Source organism: Armigeres subalbatus, chromosome 3 (assembly GCF_024139115.2).
Source record: "Armigeres subalbatus isolate Guangzhou_Male chromosome 3, GZ_Asu_2, whole genome shotgun sequence".
In the NCBI taxonomy this organism is placed as follows: Eukaryota; Metazoa; Arthropoda; class Insecta; order Diptera; family Culicidae; genus Armigeres; species Armigeres subalbatus.
Window position 1 is genome coordinate 317,477,118 of NC_085141.1, and position 20,892 is coordinate 317,498,009.

At 41.4% G+C, this 20,892-nt stretch overlaps 1 protein-coding gene across 1 annotated transcript in view; it reads right to left on the minus strand.

Moving 5' to 3' along the window:
* Window positions 1-20,892, minus strand: part of LOC134225414 (frizzled-like) — a 134,941-nt gene that overhangs the window by 44,034 nt on the left and 70,015 nt on the right. The window contains exon 2 of the mRNA XM_062705474.1: window positions 12,447-12,566. Coding sequence (XP_062561458.1) covers window positions 12,447-12,566 — 120 coding nt within the window. The remainder of the gene's footprint in view (window positions 1-12,446; window positions 12,567-20,892) is intronic.

Consider the following 20,892-nt stretch of genomic DNA (forward strand, 5'->3'; position numbering starts at 1 on the left):
TAGCAACTACCGCGCAATCACATTGCTGAACGCCGCCTACAAGGTACTCTCCCAAATTGTATACCGCCGACTAGCACCAATTGCAAGGAAGTTCGTGGGGCAGTACCAGGCGGGTTTTATGGGCGAACGCTCCACCACGGACTAGGTGTTCGCCATTCGCCAAGTACTGCAGAGATGCCGTGAATACAACGTGCCCACACATCATCTATTCATCGACTTTGAAGCTGCAAATATGATACAATCGATCGAGACCAGCAGCTAATGCACGAACACGAATTTCCGGATAAACTGACACGGTTGATCAAAGCGACGATGGATCGGGTGATGTGCGTAGTTCGAGTTTCAGAGGCATTCTCGAGTCCCTTCGAAACCAGCATAGGGTTACGGCAAGGTGATGGTCTTTCGTGTCTGCTATTCAACATCGCTTTGGAAGGGGTAATACGAAGAGTAGGGATTAACACGAGAGGTACAATTTTCAATAAGTCCGTCCAGCTATTTGGCTTCGCCGACGACATAGATATTATGGCACGTAACTTTGAGAAGATGGAGGAAGCCTACATCAGACTGAAGAGGGAAGCCAAGCGGATCGGACTACTCATCAACACGTCAAAGTACATGGTAGGAAGAGGTTCAATAGAAGACAATGTGAGCCACCCACCGCGAGTTGGCATCGGTGGTGACGAAATCGAGGTGGTAGAAGAATTTGTGTACTTGGGCTCACTGGTGACTGCCAAAAATGATACCAGCAGAGAAATTCGGAGACGCATCGTGGCTGGAAATCGTACATACTTTGGACTCCGCAATATGATCCGATCGAATAGAGTTCGCCGCCGTACCAAACTGACAATCTACAAAACGCTCATTAGACCGGTAGTCCTCTACGGACACGAGACCTGGACGATGCTCGTGGAGGACCAACGCGCACTTGGAGTGTTCGAAAGGAAAGTGCTGCGTACCATCTATGGTGGGGTGCAGATGGCGGACGGTACGTGGAGGAGGCGAATGGACCACGAGTTGCATGAGCTGCTGGGAGAACCATCCATCGTTCACACCGCGAAAATCGGACGACTGTGGTGGGCCGGGCACGTAGTCAGAATGTCGGAAAGTGTCGACAATGATCCGACGGGCACAAGAAGGCGAGGTGCGCAGAGGCAAAGGTGGATCGATCAGGTGGAAGATGACTTGCGGACCCTCCGTACACTGCGACTAGGGTGGTCTAACCGGTAGTACCGAAACCGGTAATACCGGTATTACCGACCAATTTTGACTACCGAATATACCGGTATTAGAGGTGGAAAATATCAGTATTTTCGGAATTTCAAATTTTGCTTTTTTTTTTCACCTACATATCTCTATGCATTGGTAACTTTGCCCAAGTAAGCATCATTGACGACGTTCACGCTACAACAAAAATCGATCAACATCGTCATTAATCATTCCTGTTGCTTCATTCTCTTAGCCATCTGTCAAACTGCGTATGACTTTTTCTTCAATGAACATTGTTGACATCAACGAGCAATTCCCGATCAATCAATTCAACATCAATTCCCGCAATGCATGAAATTGTGATAAAGATACGAGCCGTATTAGTTCTTTTCCGGAGATAAACTGTGAAAAACGATTTTCTGTTCTGAATTCAGAAAAGAATTTGAATTAGTGGCTGATGCCAAGGCACGCTTGAATAACATGTTATCTATGCTTAAACGGATCCATGAGTTGAAGCTTTAATCCAAATTCAACTTCAGTGGTGATTGTTTGGCGATTGGTGAAATAATTCAAGCCCTCGAACCGAAACAAGCTGCTGTGGAACTACTGCTCTATGAGTTCTGCACTCTATATGAAGCCGACGTGGCACTCCCATTTATTTTGGAACAATAATAATGCTTTGCAACAAAATGACAACTTTTGTAATAATTTTCCAAGGCTCTCATAGATGTGAAACATTTTTACGCAGTACAAAAAGCCACAATCCATCGCGGCCAAATTTTCAAAAATATCAAAGAAGCTTTTCTGCAGGTATATTTTTCTTACGCGACGACTTTTGTTACGACCAAAATAGGCGGAGTAGATTTATTTTATGCGCAGTACAATATCAAATCAAGCCACTGCAATTTCCGCCACTTATTCGATGCTTTTAAGGAATGAATCCAAGAGATACTATCCATATACGCTGATCTTTTTTGCTTTTTTGAATTATTCTTCCTCGAAGCAATTAATCAGAAACAATGTTGGCACTTTCTGCGAGGCATCCAGAACTAGGGGAACTGGGGGTAGGACGCCCACGTTAAGGAAAATGCCATTTTTATCAATGAGAACCACCATTTCAGTCAGTTTTCATCAGCGCATACTAAAGAACAGCATATCTGCGACTGACTACCGATGACAGATATCTAATTGTACATTTTATTGCACAGAAATTTGATTTTTAAAAAGCACCTGCAAAATATTGATTTTGAAACCATGCGGGGTGAGATGCGCCAGTGGATGGGTTAAAACGCGCATGTGTTTATCGTACTGATTTTCATTTTAATTGCCTACATTAAGGCAATTAACCGAATGTTTCAGCTGTTTCGGTCATACGAAATGAGCATGGGCGTACTGCCCCACACCGACCTCAAGTTTGAAGGCCCATCAAATCGTTTTAAGACCAATTTTGACGACGATTTCGTGTGGAACATAAAGAACACGAGTAAGCAGTATGGCTCATGGCTCAATTTTCAATTTACCAATGAATAACAGCGATAGAAAGACTAAATTTCACCGAGCTAGAATTGCATCAAAACACGCAAAAAATCATTTTTCGAGTTTTTCATGTGTAACTAGAGAAAAATCATGAAATATATGTATCCAATGGCAATATTTTTCATTGATTCATCGTATAGACTATTTAAAAATAATCACAATGGGGATATTTAACCTTATTCAGGGGTGGCGCGTTTTAACCCTATGGGCGTGTTACCCCACTTCCACTACTTTGATTAAGCAAGCGGACAGGATCTTGAAGCATCTAATCATTCCTGATGCGATCGTTGAAACTGAGACAACGACCATACCTGACGATCGGTACGAAGAGGATTCCTCTATGGATAATTTTTCTGGTTTTTATCGGTTAAAGAACAACTTGTGAAGATACTGTAGCTAAGAAAACACTTGCGTTGCTGGTGGCAAATACGTTGACGCCAGGAACCTTGCATGCAATCCGTAAGGAATTCTCCTACTATTAATTGGAAGGTATTGAGGGTAAGTGTTTGACACTGATTTTTGACCGTCTTGGAACCATTCGTCCAAGTTCGGTTGAACCAGAGAGGGCATTCTCAGTAGTTGACAACATTGCTTTTTCATCCAAAAGCCCAAATCACAAGTTTTTAATTTAATACCCGAAATTTTCACAAAAACCGGTATTCTACCGGTATTACCAGTATTGACTGCACCAAATACAGAATACCGGTATTTGTCAAAAATGACCAATACCGACCACCCTAGCTGCGACTGAATGGAGAATACTCTTATATACCGCACAGGCCACTTCGGCCTTAGTCTGAATAAATAATAATATATGTCGGCGTGCTTCTAAAATGCGTTTCAAGAATGGATCACTTTTACAGATTAACCGGATCTTCCGGAGGACCTCCGCTGGTCACTAAGGTTCATGAGAACATGTCACAAGAATTATTTCTTGCTCATAGTATACAGCAAACAATTTTGAAAATTCAACCAAGTGTCAAATTGCATTTATCCCATCAAACGAATTAACATTCGATATTTATTTACATTTGATTGAATTTTACAAGCAAGCATCGTTTAAATTTATTCGATTTGAAGGACCTTCGCCAAAGTAACCAAAAGTTTATTAAAAGTTCTTTTTCGCTTAATCAGCTCAGTCAAGCCCCTCAGGTCGATGATAATTTGTCACGTTGGCTTTCGTAAATTATCCTGTTTTACGGGTGTCTGGAAAACCTGTGGTTGTGGCCTAACTTTGAAATAAACGCCATTTTATATGATGAATTCCATGAATTGACCATTTTTACAGATGTTCCAGATCTACTAAGGGACCAACGGTGGCCATCAAAGTCCAACAAAATGGTTCACGACAACTGCTTGTTGCTCAGAGTATCATATTTTTTCGGTGTCGTCTTGTCAAATAGTGTACCATAGTTTTCGATGATCTAGCTTCTCACGTATCCGCAAATATGATTTGCTGCGTTGGTCACACGACAGACGATTTGGTCGATTTGGACGATTTGACGAATGGCCGAAGGCAGGCCTTAATATGTTTGCAGAACTAATTTCAAACAGGGAAGACATGTTGTTGAAGGCGAAGATTTGTTTGGTTAAAGTAGGAATTGTAATATGGCTTGGAGCCTCCGTCTCCAGGATATGACCAATAAACTTTTTGTTCTTTTTGCCTCCAATGCTACGATTTGTAGCTTTAACCCTCCATGTTCAGGAGGTCTTGCCAGCTATGTTATTGGCACACGTGCTGGTTGTCCTCTCCACGGTTGTCAGTAATCATCCACCGAATTGAGTACTTGAACACAACACCCAAAATTTGGATGTTGCTTTCGGTTCTAAGCCTATCGATACATATTAGATTGCCGTTAAGGAATTCTACATCCATGGCAGTTGTCTTTTTTAGATTCAGAACGGCTCTCGAAACACGTTCAAAGCTTACAAAAATGTCACGCTTTGCATGAATTATGAATGTCGCTGTGGTTATTACGCTAATATCGTCTGCGTACGCTAGAGATAAAACCAAATCCGTACCACAGGCACGTTCGATGGGTGAAGGGCTCAAATAACATTTTAGGTTTTATAACGCCGTTATTGAAGATCACAATTTACGATACAAGAGCATTATAAAACCAGCATAAAACAAAAAATGTTACTAGGGATAAGACAAACAAATGCATCGATATCGGGTCTCCTTATCGTACCGAGCGTTCGATTGGGAACGTCGGCGTCAGATGCCCTTTTATCAACAGCCGAGAAAAGGAAAGCGATGAGTTTCGTGAGAGTAGATCGACGAGTTGCGGATTAATACCTACGACTCGCATGCTGTTGTAGAGAAAGATGTGTCTTACCCGATCGAAAGCATGGTCCAAATCGTAGCTCACCAGTTTCGCTACCTGTTTTCTGGCAGTTAGCTGTGCGATTCTGTCTTTAAGTGCTCTTCTTCAATGGCTCAACATTCCAACCGGAACTTGGCGAGCTTTTCAATTTAGTGTTCCTCAGTTATTAAATGAAAGCTTTTATAAACCCGCCATTGCATGAGTGTGTATCTTGCGTGGCAAGTACAATGGATATACTATTCTCAGGGAGTCGAGAATGGTTCCAACTCGAAAACATCCGAGAATCAAAATCGCCATCTCTGGATTGGCAATCCTACGCCTTTGCTCGCAAGGCTACTCCAGGCCCCACACGCTTAAAGTCATTCACACAATTTTGTGTTTCGTTCACACAAAACGGGACTCTTCTGAAACAACACATATTATGAGTTACTGTCATGTTACTCATTTTAGTGTAACGGACGGTGAACAATTTCCGATGAGTTCATTTCACACAGTGAGAGAGCGGTCGGAAAACGGACCTAACCTCAATTATATTTTTCATGTAAATTGAAAATTATCGCAACATTTTTATACTATTTCAGAGGAGTCCCCATTTGTTTCGATATGACCAAACTAAAGTGCGATGTTTATAGTCGCACATTTTAGTTGTATCGTATCGAAACAAAACGAAAATCCACAGAAAAAGTCATTTTCGTTGCGGTGCATGCCGGACGCAACCGCCATCACGGCAGTCAAAATGGACTTGACAGTTCGAAGCAAAGTTTCTTACACATATTAAAATAATAAAAGACATTACACAGCGACTGTGCATGTCTTACACATAATTTTCACACAGATTGCTATTCTCTCGTGTCATCGTCGTCATGTGTGAAAATTATTCATGCGATGTAATTTACTTTAAGCGTGCAGTGCTAGTGTTGCCTGGATACATTGTTGTGAGAGTTCGAGCATTTTTTAGCGTTACTGAGTATATTGTGTGCACTTATCACGTTATCCAGTCGTTGTTTCAGTATACGGGGAAGAAGCTTATATAGTCAAAGTTGAGCAAGGAAATGGATTTTAGCAAGGAATTCTTCTTCACTAGAATTATTACGCCGCGCCGTCAACAAATCTTGCAGGGAAATTTGACGAATAGGCCTCATTGAGTATAAGATTTAGCTCGCGATGGATTACATCAAATGTGCGGTGATAAAATTCCTTTGGAAGGTCGTCTGATCCTGGCGACATCTTTGACGCACTGCTTTTGATTACTGTCCATATGTCTGCCGTGGTAATCTCGTGCATACATGCATCAATATTTGGGATGATCTGGTCGCACTGATTTTTTAAATCTTTATTAAAGTCGCACTGAAAGTCGTTATGATGTTCCAGGTTGCAATTTGGTTCTGAATACAGCTCGGAGAAGTATCGATGTATGTGTCGTTGGATAGTTTGTGGGTCATCAAGAGCTTCACCCTGCTCGCCTTCGATTCGTGTTATGATCGTCCTCTCCCTATTACGATCGCCGAGCTGGTGCACAGAGAAAAGTTCGCCCGCTAACAGATGCTCGTTTATTCTCACGAAGGCTTGTGAGAAGTTTCGCTGTAGTGTAAGCATTTCTGCCTCGAGTTGGTGGATGGTGGATTGTTGTCGACATTGCCGGATTCTGATAATAGTAGGTTTTTAAATGTTTTGATCTGCAAGCAAATGGGGTTCGATGCAGAAGAGGCTTTTATGCCTTTTGAGAGGGAGACAGTCAGGATTGCGCCCACGATCAATACCAGCAAAACGAAGTACATGGTCGCAAGTTCTATCAGAAGCTCAACGCATCCCGCAAAGGCTTCGTGCCGCGAGCCGAAATGTGCCGGGATAAGGATGGGAGCATCTTGACGGACGAACGTGTGGTGATCGAAAGGTGGAAGCAGCACTACGAGGAACATCTGAATGGCGCTGAGAGTACAGGCAGTGAAAGTCAAGGCAGCGGAGGAGATGACAACGTCAGTTCAGCGGACGATGGAAGCCAACCAGCCCCCACCTTGAGGGAAGTTAAGGATGCCATTCAACAGCTAAAGACCAATAAAGCAGCTGGTAAGGATGGTATCGGAGCTGAGCTCATCAAGATGGGCCCGGAAAAGCTGGCCACTTGCCTGCACAAACTGATAGTCAGAATCTGGGAAACCGAACAGCTACCGGAGGAGTGGAAGGAAGGGGTTATATGCCCCATCTACAAGAAAGGCGACAAACTGGAGTGTGAGAACTTTCGAGCGATCACCATCCTTAATGCCGCCTACAAAGTGATATCCCAGATCATCTTCCGTCGTCTGTCACCATTAGTGAACGAGTTCGTGGGAAGTTATCAAGCCGGCTTCGTTGACGGCCGCTCGACAACGGACCAGATCTTTACTGTACGGCAAATCCTTCAAAAATGCCGTGAATACCAGGTCCCAACGCACCATCTGTTCGTTGATTTCAAGGCGGCATACGACAGTATAGACCGCGTAGAGCTATGGAAAATTATGAACGAGAACAGCTTCCTGCGAAGCTTACCAGACTGATCAAAGCAACGGTGGATGGTGTGCAAAACTGTGTGAAGATTTCGGGCGAACACTCCAGTTCGTTCGAATCACGCCGGGGACTAAGACAAGGTGATGGACTTTCGTGCCTGTTGTTCAACATTGCGCTAGAAGGTGTCATGCGGAGAGCCGGGTGTAACAGCCGGGGTACGATTTTCAATAGATCAAGTCAATTTATTTGCTTCGCGGATGACATGGACATTGTCGGCCGAACATTTGCAAAGGTGGCAGAACTGTACACCCGCCTGAAACGTGAAGCAACAAAAGTTGGACTGGTGGTGAATGCGTCAAAGACAAAGTACATGCTTGTGGGCGGAACCGAGCGCGACAGGGCCCGCCTGGGAAGCAGTGTTACGATAGACGGGGATACCTTCGAGGTGGTCGAGGAATTCGTCTACCTCGGATCCTTGCTAACGGCTGACAACAACGTTAGCCGTGAAATACGAAGGCGCATCATCAGTGGAAGTCGGGCCTACTACGGGCTCCAGAAGAAACTGCGGTCGAAAAGATTCGCCACCGCACCAAATGTGTCATGTACAAGACGCTTATAAGACCGGTTGTCCTCTACGGACATGAAACATGGACAATGCTCGAGGAGGACTTGCAAGCACTCGGAGTATTCGAGAGACGGGTGCTTAGGACCATCTTTGGCGGTGTGCAAGAAGACGGTGTGTGGCGGCGAAGAATGAACCATGAGCTCGCCCAACTCTACGGTGAACCCAGTATCCAGAAGGTAGCTAAAGCCGGAAGGGTACGATGGGCAGGACATGTTGCAAGAATGCCGGACAGCAACCCTGCAAAGATGGTGTTCGCTTCCGATCCGGCAGGTACGAGACGGCGTGGAGCGCAGCGAGCGAGATGGGCAGACCAGATGCAGAACGACTTGGCGAGCGTGGGGCGTATCCGAGGATGGAGAGATGCGGCCTCGAACCGTGTATTGTGGCGTCAAATTATTGATTCAGTGTTATCTGTTTAGATGTTAACTAAATAAATGAATGAATGAATGGTCGGTGGTAATCAACGTGGGTTCATTAGTGGTGGTGGTAGTGAAATTGTTTGTTTGAAGAATTTGTGTATCTTGGAAAATTAGTGACGTGCGATAATAGTGTTACCCGCGAGGTGAACAGGTGTTTTTCAGCTGCAAATAGGGCTTATCACGGACTTCGTAACCAGCTTAAGTCCGGTAGTCTGCAAACGAACACAAAATTTGCGCTGTATACTACTCTGATTCTTCCGGAGGCTTTATACGGCCATGAAACATGGACTTTAAAGGAAGTTGATCGGAGAGCTTTCGGAGTGTTTGAGCATAAGGTGCTGCATACAATACTCGGCGGTATACAGGAGAACGGTATCTGGCAGCGTCGCATGAATCACGAGTTGTACCAGGTGTATAAAGGGCTGGATATGGTTAAGCTTATACAACACGGCAGACTAGGGTGGGCTGGACATGTTGTTCGTATACCGGAAGAACGTCAAGCGAAGATAATATTCAGTAGAGAACCCGGAAGAGGCCGTAGGCTTCGTGGAAAGCCTCGTACACGATGGCTTTTAGCAGTTGAAGAGGACCTGAGGGCGCTCAACGCTTTGGGCGTTTGGAAGCGATTGGCTTAGGATCGAGTCCAGTGGAGAAGGATATTCCATTCGGCGTAGGTTCATCGAAGAGCTGTAGCCCATGAAGTAAGTTAGTATTCATTATGTTTTACTTTTTTATGTTATTATCTTTTCCGTCCCTGAGGTCTGTTTTAAAGGGCCTTCAGAAAACTAAAACTGCTGTAACCATATGTATAAACCATATGTCCGAGTCCATGGTGCGAATGAAAGTCCGAAGAGCGTTTCGTTGCAGCTTGAAAAATCCAATACTTCTGTAAAACATCGTCCTGTGAGATCTCTCCATCGTCGTATCGTGGCTTTTTTCAACACATCTGGAACGTCTGCTGGAACGCCTAAAGAATCATCAGTATCGCCACCATCGTTGTTTCGAGATGACTTCTGTTATTGTTTTTCTTTCTGTTGCTGTTGATGGTGGGGCATAGCAGTGCTCGGCTTTTTGAATAAAGCAGAATTTGGTGTAAGTGATATTACCACCGGTTTGATTGTAGTAGTGTCTGTTGTCACAGAATTCGGCGCTGGAGGCTTGAGAGTTTTTGCTGGTTCATTGATCTGGTTGAAATGGTTTCTCTCGGTTTCGCCGACATCTTGGCGACGTTGGCATATGATTGTTTCGCTGTGGAATCAGCAGTCATCTTTTGGATTAGAAGCGTCGTATTCTGAACGCATGATGCTCTATTATGAACTTTCTCCGCAATGCTTGCAAGACTGAAGTTGTTTCGCTTCACAATCATTCGTGTGACACATACACCGGTCGAAGTGCCTCCGAAGAAGTATTGGTCGGACCACGTGTGTTCTTGTACTTCGAGAACCTCTCCATAGTCGCTCAGAAAGTCAGTGATGCATTGTTTGGAGATGTCCTCGTGGAGGTCGAAAAGTTTCACCTCCACTGTCCCATCTTCCATCTTTATTCAAACCAAATATTTCTCACCGTCGACGTCACCTTCGTGTTTCTCATCGTGTTCTTTGTACACTTTTTGTGCTAATTCTAGGTCGATAACTTTTACGAATACACAGTTCGCACTGCGACTGCACTGAATTCGTTTCACAGCTCGAGCACGACGCTACGCTACACCGGTTATGGAAGTCAAATACCTGGATTAGCAGCTGAAATAACCCAAACCTAAATCCTAACCACGTCCATCCCAAAATTACGTAATCTAACCTTGAGTCGCCACGAGTTTCTTGGTCTATTTCCCATTCCCCTCACTAACTGTTGATGAAAATGATATAGTTTGTAAATATCATAAAGAGTATCGGCTCCGTTAAGTGTTATACACGCCTGAGCCTTTCAAATGAACAAATTTAGAAGAAAAATAGGGAGCGCCTAATAAAGTTTCGCCAAGGGCGCCGGGAGGCCACGATACGGCTCTGCTTGCAGCACAAATCGAATAAAAACAATTGCAGGAACTTGATTGTGACTCTGCAGATTTAGCCAATTTTTGATTTTATGAGAGTAAGAATATTCGACAAAACAAATACCTGGGGAGCGAAGAAGGAATAATTCTTCATAGTTCCTGGAAGGTAAGTCTTCGGAACTCTGGAAGAGGAATACCTCAGAATTTCTGGAAAATTTCCTCAGAATTGAAGAAGAAAAAAGTACCTGAATATATTGATGGCGAAATTCTACGGAATCCTTGGCACAATTATATCCCATAATTATTGCAGAAGTAATTACTGATGGTCGAGTATGTTTTAATTCCTATTGAAGAAATAAACCAAATTTCTTGATAATTCTTCAAGAAATTCTGTTTTTTTTGCAGAATTCCAGGAGAAGGAGTTTTTCAAAATTCCTGGGGAAAGGGTTTTCGCAAAATAGCACAGGAGAATTTTTTGATTGGGAACTTTTTATATAGGCATGTGTTTGTTAATATTTCCAGTATTATTTGTTTGTGGCTAGCTCAATATATATAGCTCAATAAAGCTTATTCTCCGGGAAGTAATCTATTTTTTTTACTTCGGGATCTGAATTCGTAACTTTTACCATCTTTTTGACGAAATCACTCACAATTTCCGTAGGTTTCATAATATGAATGCAAACATTAAAAAAAAGAACAACCACAGCGGAATTTAAATGTGGCGCATTTTCTCATACATTCAGCCTGTTCTCACGCTAAAGTACGTGTTTATGCCTAAGGAGGTATACCCCCTACTTTGGGTTCCAATAGGATTTGTAACCAAAAACGAGTAGTAGTAATACCATGCATAAAACGCTTCTTAGACCGGTGGTTTTCTTTGGATATGAGTCCTGACCAATGCTTAGAGAGGACGTACAAGCACTTGTAGGTTGTAGTCTTCGAACTATGTGTGTTCAAAACGATTTATGGCGCAAGTTAACTGTGTGCGATCTACGAGCTCACCTGACTCCACGGCGAACCCAAGCAAGCATGTAGCTGATCAATTCATCAGAGTTTGACTCAATTGCCTGTAATTCATAACATAATCGCGCATAAACATTGACGTATAGAAGGAGTCTGTCGCTGATAAATGAGGGGGTTAGAAGCAGAGGGGTGTAAGTGACATTATTAGCTTAGCTTAGCTTAGACTGACTGTACATATCAATGGTTGCTACTCCGCAGAGGGGTGTAAGTGACATTATGGTCAAAAATGAGTTGACTACATCAAAAAATGCTTTGGTACTTGTGCTTTGCGGCAATATGTTGATATAGTTTGTACGGTGTTTATAAAAAATGTGAAAATTCACAGAAAATTAGTAATTTTTTGAACTTTCATACAATTTGTATGGAGCAAAAAAATATTGAAAAACTTTGCACTCATTTTTCTCAAAACTAACTTTTTGTCACTTACACCCCTTTGCGTTTGACCCCCTCAAAAAAATAAAACAAATTATTGAAGAGTAACCAGACTTTTTAAATGTAATACGCTTCTAACATTATTTTGGATTGTTTTTTATGAGACTAATTTTACCTCAATCTTACTGAACAAATATTTTTCCTGTTTCTAATATTGTTTCATTATAGAAAGAAATACAATCGCTTCCAACATCCTTCCTCTTTCTTTGTTTCATGTTTTCATCGATATTTAGATATTCACTGACCGGAACCGAGAACCATATGTTCTTCGTAAGCGACACGAGTCCGAAAGGTTGGTTCCATTCGAACGAGCGACTTGATTGAGGGCCGCTAAACACACAGACAGCTCGTTATTCCGCATCCCCATTCAGGGAGACAACATCATGCACCGAAAATCAACTCACCGTAAACAGGCAGCTTGCCACGCAGACGGCAGCCCACGAGCCGACCCAGTACTTGAGCACGGTTCGTTCGCTCTCGGAGAAGAACATCGAGTTGCACGGCGCGCCGCAGTCTTTGGTGACCTACAAAATGAAAGAAAGAAAGAAAACGAGCTCTAATGAGAACATGAAAATAAAAGTCAAAATTTAAATATTATGCAGACATATGCGAGTGAGAAAACCAGCTCCAGAAAAGGAGAAGTATTAATTAAATGTTGTGGTGTAGGATCCTGTTCGTACGGTTCGGTGGATTTCGGCATCTGGTGCACTGGCGCAGAACGGTATTCGTTTAATCTAGTTGGACAAAATTGGATTTCCATAAGTTTATTTTTTCGTTGAAAGATAAATGAACACGAACAGTCTACCACAAAAATGTTTTTATTGAATTTTGGGTAAAACAACCGATGAACTTTTTTACCAACCAGTTCGTTGAAATATCCTTCCGTGTGACGACGGAATGTGCCATCGGGTGTCGTTTTGCGCAATTTCGGATATCAGATAACGTGGCGGAATGCCAAAAGTTTGGCTTCTCCAAAATCCAATTTTATGCTCCTCGTGGTAACAAGTGCCACTTTAGTTTATGACAGTTTGTTTCGATAAAGTTTCCAAAATGACGAGAAACCGAACTAGGCTATGGGGTGCAAGTGGTGCGGATAGTACGATCAGGTTTTCCAAATCAAAAGCATTCGAAGCAGTCTCAATTAATTAAAGCTACCATATCGGCACATTCAATCCAAGCGTATGCACGTACATACGTACAACGGTGGCTCTGAATAGCTCAGGTGTCGCCTGAGGGGTCTCGTTGGTCGTTGGAGCTACTAGTTTATGAATTCAACTCACGCATCAATGGAAGCCCTCTGGGGTGACAAATTTCGTCGTTGATGGCTAAAGTAGTCAATTTATCATTACGAAGGTGCGGGGTGAAGACTGGTTTCTTGGTTTCTTTTTTCTGCGAAGGTTGACAAAACTGGTACTAAATAGAGAGCCACTTGCTGGAAGTTGAAACTGACAAGTTGATCCGAGCTGGAATAATGTCACCAGAGTGATAAGCACAACTTTATATCCGAACTTGGAATTCGAAGGTTGACGTGTTAGTCGTTTTTTTAATCGGTGCCATGGATCAATACGATTCACAGATTTGAGCTTCAAACGGAAGATCAAATTTGAATTTTGATGAAGTTTGAAGATTCCGGCTCCATTATTTACGACAATTTACATTTCGAATAACTCGATGGCAATCATAATGTAATGTCTTCATTCCAAATGTAAAATAACATTCTGAAATTATTGTTTCTATATGTATATGAATTTAGACTGCAAATCGGATTTTCGAGCGAAAAAAGCTGCGTATAATACTCGGAGGGAAACTTGAAAATTGTGTTTGGACGCATGAATCGCGAGCTGTATCAAGTGTACAAAGAAGAAAATATTGTGAATCGTATTAAAGAGGGAAGATTTGTGTAAGCTGATCACTTAGTGCGAATGTCAAATAATAGCGAAAACAATATTCAGCAGAAAACGAGATAGAGGACGTCGACTTAGTGGAAGGCCACGAACCCGCTGATTGCACGCAGCTGAATCGGCATAATCTATTGCATAATCTATGCATGCATGCTTTTATCCACCCTACTGGCATCGCCAATCCTTCCAATGGGTTGTACCGATCAACTTGCCAACGAGATTGCCAAATCTATACAAAACACTTCCTTTTTTTTGTTGCACTCTCAGTGACTTCTATGTCAATTCTCAGTGACAATGTCATGTACTGGAACTTTTATAGCGATTTATAATTCCGCACCGATGAGTTTGAGGTTATGTTTTTAATTTTTAAGGTGTCAGTTCTACCCCCATATAGAGACTTCAGTTTGCCCCAACAGCTGAACTGAACTGAAAACTGTTGGAAATTTTATAAAAATCAAGGAAACTTGTCACAAATACATGCCAGAGTACTGTAAATAACAGAATTTTGCTATGGGATGACTAATAATTAAGAAATCATCTTCTATGGTAAAGTAAAGCTTATTTTATGGGAGGTGAAACTTATAATTTTTAATCATTTGGGAGACATTCTTACTTTTTTGTCAAATTTATGCGCTAAGAAGATAAAACTATGACTTCTACGCTATAAATTAGTTGTTTGTGAAAGGATTATAGAGTTCGCTGCATTGAAAATAGAAAAATGATTGAATTAACTAGAATATTGGGGATCCCCTATTTCTTTCCTACAATAGTTGTGTTGGCCGATCAGTTTTGAGGTTATGAGCAGAAGGAGAACAAATATTTATTAATACATGGCGAATCGAATATTAGTTTGCATGCGCCACACGTCACTCATCTCAGTTAAATAAAATTTTAATAATTACTTAATTTTTGTTTTCGTTCAAAACTACTTTTATGCTTTCTATAAATTCTGAGAACGTTTTGGGCAATTAAAATGTTTCATTCGCGATTTAATCAATTTTATATTTGAATCATTTGTTTGAGAAACTGCATAAATCCATTTGACACAATTTCGAGAAACAACAAAAAACTGTTAATATTGGCACCGAATCTTATTTCTTCGACATAGATCAATAGTTTTTGGCAAAACTCAACACCCTGGGGCAGTTCTGGTGCTAAAACTATAAGCAGTACTCCACAATTGCTCTTCAAAGTGCGTGGACATATGTAGTTTCTCAAACAAACGAAAAAAAAATTCATACATTCCGGAACAAAATTTTTTTTTCGTACTTTTTGCCGGACTGCGTATTTTTGGACAAGGATTCAGAAAATATAAAAATCTCATTTTGGCCAAAAATTTTACATATTCAGTTTCTCAAACAAACGGTTCATTTGTTCAACATATTTAGAGTTTGGAAATTCTCATTCAATGCTGACTTATTTCAATTCCGAAATTGTCAGTGTTGTTTTTATTTTCCGTGTAAGAAGTTGGATTAATATTTTAGAGACTAACATTCACCACAATAGCTTTCTGTCACCTTCTGTTCAATAAGATTAGTACGTGTGAATACTAAATTGCAAATATTTTACTCTTCAGAGGAATACAAGCAAAAACACGGGGCAGCAATAAAAAACTTAATTTTCAATTTTTTTTTATAAATTTGTTGATTTTTAAAAATCACCTTCAAACAACACTCAAACATCCTTTGAAGCTTGTATTATTTATCAACATCAAAAGCTTTTCGAAATCTGAATAATTGAAAATTTAAATAAAAGTTCCCCCATTTAAAGGTGGCTTTGGGTGACAGAAAATTTATTTTAGCGCAAGTGCCTTCGGTCGAACGCGGCCTAATTATTGTAGTGTCAGCCTCAAAATGGGTGAAATTCAAACAAAGCACGTCCCAACCCGGACTAATTTATTTCAATTCCTGCCACAAAACGCAGGAATAACAACATTTCAAGAAGGACTTTTATCACAATTTTTTTTGGACTTTTTACGGGAAATTTGTCATTTTAAAATGCGTTATGTATAAGGCGTCATATAACTAACAAGGTAACCAAACCAAATAATTGGACGATCACACGACCTGTGGTCGTGGGAGCGCGATTAGTCGACAAGCTGTCTCGAAATTATTTTCATTATAAAGAATCAACATCCTTACAAAAATATGTTTTGGGTTATTTCCCTTTAATAGAAGAAAAGAAAACTTGTAAAAAAAATATACAGAGATCGACCAAATGGACTCAGACGAGGGGAAGGGCCGTTTGGCCGAATGTCAGTAGGCCGAACAAACCATTAGGCTGAAACCCATCTGACTGAAAGTCATTTCGCTTAACGGATCATCCAGTCGAATCGGTCATTTGGAAAAATAGGTCATTTGGCCGAATAAGTCATTTGGTCGAATATGTCATTTGGCCAAATAGATCAATTGACATCTCACCTCTTTCATCATTTCTACGAAAATTAAGAAATGAGAAATGAGAAATAATGGAGAGGTGTCTCCTATCTCACTTCACTCTTCTTAAAATTTCCGTTCTTCCGTTCCAGCCGCCACTACCTCCGCATCCTCTAGCTCGGCCATAATACACACGCGGGTCATCTTTTCGTTGCGCGCCAAATCGCAGCGGGGACATCTCGGTGGCAGCCATAACATCACCGCCATCAACGAGGTTTCCCCGAGCCAGATGCTGCAGATTCGTTAAAGTTCGTCGTGCCCCATCGATCATCAAAAACCTGCGCAGGTACGTGATAGAGCTTAGTTACATGGCCATGTTAGCTCTTATGTTTCCATTCCCGTCTCACTTTTCACATTTTACTCATCATTTCTCATTTCTCAAATTTATTTTGCACTTCTCCGTTTTCGTAATGAAAAGTGAGAAATGCGGAGTGAAGTTAGAAAAGTGCGAAGTTAGATGTGAAAGGCCTTTTGTCTCGCTCCTCATATCTTACTTTTCACAGTTATTCTTTTTGACAAACGATCATTAAGGCCAAACGATGTTTTTTTGCCACATGATACGTTCGGCCGAACGACATTTTCGGCGAAATTATCGTTTTAGCTAAACGTTTTTGCCAAACGATGTTTTCGGTCAAATGACCTATCCGGCCAAATGAACTATGCGGCTGCATGACTCTTGCGACCAAATGACCTTCAGCCTAACGGTCGTTCGGCCAAATGGTGTATTCGGCAAAACAACTTTCGACATAGTTCTGTGGTTTTGTGGGGATGCAGACTTAACTTAAGTGACTTAAGGACTAGACCGGCGCCGTTATTGACCTATATTTGTGAGCTGCTGAAACCTCGAATCGTAGTGCAATCATTGATATGTTCAGTCAGTCTAAGCTAAGCTAAGAAATTACCAAATGTGTTCCGGCCAATCAACATTTTCGGTCAAATAAGTTTCGAATGCCACTCAGCCACTGAGTCATCTAGCCGAATTCCATTTGGCCGAATCGATTATTTGGCTGACCTGGTAGTTCGCCCAAAAAAGTCATTTGTCCCAATAGATCATGTACTTTAACCGATCAAATGTCGTTGGTCGAAACGGTCGTTTGTCCAAAATGGTCGTTTTATACGGCCAAAAATGTCGAATCGTTCGGCCAAATGGCCCTTTCTGTCAAACAATGATTTCGGGTAAACATCTGCCTGCCAAACGACATATTCGGTTAGACTAATTTTTCTGTCAAATGATTTTTTAGCTAGATGGGTTTCGGCCTAATGGTTTCTTCGGCTCAGCAACTTTTGGCCTTCAGCTGAACGGCTATTCCTAGTCCAAAATTTGATATCAACAAGAAAATCTTTGGATCTCAACCGGAAAACATTGGTATTTCCCTCGGGAAAGTTTCCGGAATGTGCACTCAATTTCTCCAGAATTTCCATGCAAAAGTTATTCCAAATTTTTGCGAAAATTTACTTCCGTTGAAAATTATTTTCGAAATTAAGGAAAATTCTTTGCATTTCATCTGGGAATTCCTCAAAATTGATGATGTAAAAGCTTCCTCGGGATGATTTTTATTTTTATGACTCAACATTCGTACAAACATACTTTTCTGGTTATTTGCCTTGAAGAATTGAAAAGAGAAAGAGCCTTGGCCAATCAGAACGATGACCCTGCCTGGAAGATCAGCCAAATCAGCAGATTAAACTGGACGGTTATTAGGTCGAAAACGGTTTGCCGGAACATGTCATTTTGACGAAAGTGAAATACGATCGTTTGCTCTAGCAGGTCGTTTGGCTGCCCGTGCAGCACAAGTCAGACTTAGTCAGACTCGACTTGCGAGTCAAGTACGAGACACTGAAGACGACCACACAGTTGTGGTCGAACTACGTATCTGCAAAGATATCGAAATAATTGGTGGAATTAAATGGAGAGTACTAAACTCGGCTTAGACGGTTGAATACATTCCACTAAAAGAGCTTAAAATATTTTTCTGAACATGTTATGCCAAATGGTCCTTTCTGCTAAACGACCTTCTTCTTCTTCTTCTTCTTATTGGCATTACATCCCCACACTGGGACAGAGCCGCCTCGCAGCTTAGTGTTCATTAAGCACTTCCACAGTTATTAACTGCGAGGTTTCTAAGCCAAGTTACCATTTTTGCATTCGTATATCATGAGGCTAACACGATGATACTTAGATGCCCAGGGAAGTCGAGACAATTTCCTATCCGAAAATTGCCTAGACCGGCAACGGGAATCGAACCCAGCCACCCTCAGCATGGTCTTGCTTTGTAGCCGCGCGTCTTACCGCACGGCTAAGGAGGGCCCCATGTTAAACGACCCCTGTTAAACGGCCCCTGTTAAACGACCATTTCGGCCAAATGACTTTTTCACCCGAACATAAAGATGTGTTTCGGCCAGGGATTGAATCCTAAAGAGAAAGAACAAGTCTCTCACTTATCATCTCTGTATACGTATACGATATGTAGCATACCGCGAGAGACTTTTTTCGCAAGCTGTCATGATAGAGAACTGATTCGGGAGGCTATACCCCATGATAAATTTCTTTTAGAAAGCTTCAAATGCGGGAAGCACTGGCTCTGATGATGCATTTCAACTTGTTCTACACAGCTGTGCAGTAACCAACAGGAAGGGAGCGAAAACAAAGCGAGAATCACCATTTTTCTGTCGGGGGTGCCTATCCGATTCTGTTTTTTCGCACTTGTATACAAGTCTATTTTATCGTTGTTCGTTATCTATTGAGACCGATTACCACAAACCCTGGTTTCGGCCAATCGATATTTTCGATCAGACGGATTTCGGCCTCTCCAGGGTCTTCAGTTAGCCTTGCGTGCAAAGCCGTACGATTGCCAATCCGGAGATGGCGATTCTCGGTCCGGTCCACGATGTTTTCGGATACATACTCATGCATTGGTGGGTATTAAAAACCTTCCAATTAAAACTTGAATCGCCAATTTTTGCGTGACGTACTTTATGGATCTTCCCCATATATGCCCAAACAGTTTTCGGTCTTGTAGCATTCGGTCGAACACTTTTGCCCAAACGTCTCATCGTTTTGGCCGAAAGTCATTCGACGGAAAACCATTTTCGAATGTCACTTGGCCGAATAACGCATTAAGCCGATAGTCATCTGGCCGAAAAGGTTATCAGGTCGACACTCATACAACTGAAAGGGACGTACGGCCGAACTGGTAGTTTTGCCGAAAAAGCAATTTGTCCTATTAGATAATTTTTCCTAACCGATAAAATGCCGTTTGACCGCAACAGTCGTTTGGCCGAAAATGTCGTTCGGCTGAATAGGTCTTCTGGCCAAAAATGTCAGCCAAAAAACATTTCGGCCCGATGGGTTTCGACCTAATGGTTTGATTTCGGCCCAATAACTTTCGGTATTCGACTTAATTGCCGTCCAAAAACTTAATTGCAACTTACGTACTAAGTTCGAAGTTTGCACAAATATACACAGAAAAAAATAAAACTATACAAACAAATGTAATGCGCTTTCTAACTGAAAAGCGGCTTATTTTCTTTAAAATGAGAGTAAAAATCGTCTCCGTAAAATGTTTGTATTTTATGTAAAAGTATTTTGTTTCGAGGCTGTGTGTAAAATTAAAAGTACGCGCTTTCGTCACAGAAGTTCAAGAAATGTTAAATCACCTTACGTAAACAACACATAGCCGGTGCTGTGACACCGAACGATGGAAAGAGAAAAAAATGCCTGTATTTTTCTTCACTCACAAACAGTTTGTTTTCGTCTTTGAGAATCCCCAATGGGGATTTTAAATCAGATGGTCATGGGTTTGATTCCCACCCCCTCCACACCCTTTAAAAAATATTAAAAAGATGATAATCTATATGACTTTAAACGAATGAAAAAGTCTACGGACATATAAAACAAACAATAATTGTAAGACATTTAAAAAATACAATACCAGCCGATAAAGGAGAGCATTATTGTAAACTCCATTGGAGTATAAATAGAAATAGGTGGACATATGGCCTGCGATGCCGGTCCAGATAGGTGGGTGGTGCACAAAAGAAAGCACCACCCAAACAGAAAGAAGAAGAAGAAGAAGAAGAGAGAATCCCCAATCGAACAAAAGTAGTGCAGCGAGTGCAGCCGATGCAAATCGCGCTATGGTCAAGGTTTTGGTGGTAAGTAACACTTTAATTAAGACTTTAATACATTAAAAAAGTGTCACTTGAGATGTTGTTTTTTTTAATCTTATGAAAGTTATCAAGACATTATTTATTTACAGCATCTTTCCGACTCTTCCTTTCTTCCGGCGCAGCAAACTTCATCCGATATGGCGATGGTGAAACAGAGCCCCCAACTGTCCTGCCTAATCAGAATTGTCTTCAATCAACATATCGGGAATAATCTATGGAAAACTGAAATTGATCGCCTGGACATCAATTCTCACCCAAATAAATAAATAAATTATGTTAATGTAAAATATAAACTAACAATTATCAATAACAAGAATCCATAAATTTTCCCTATTTTATTCTTC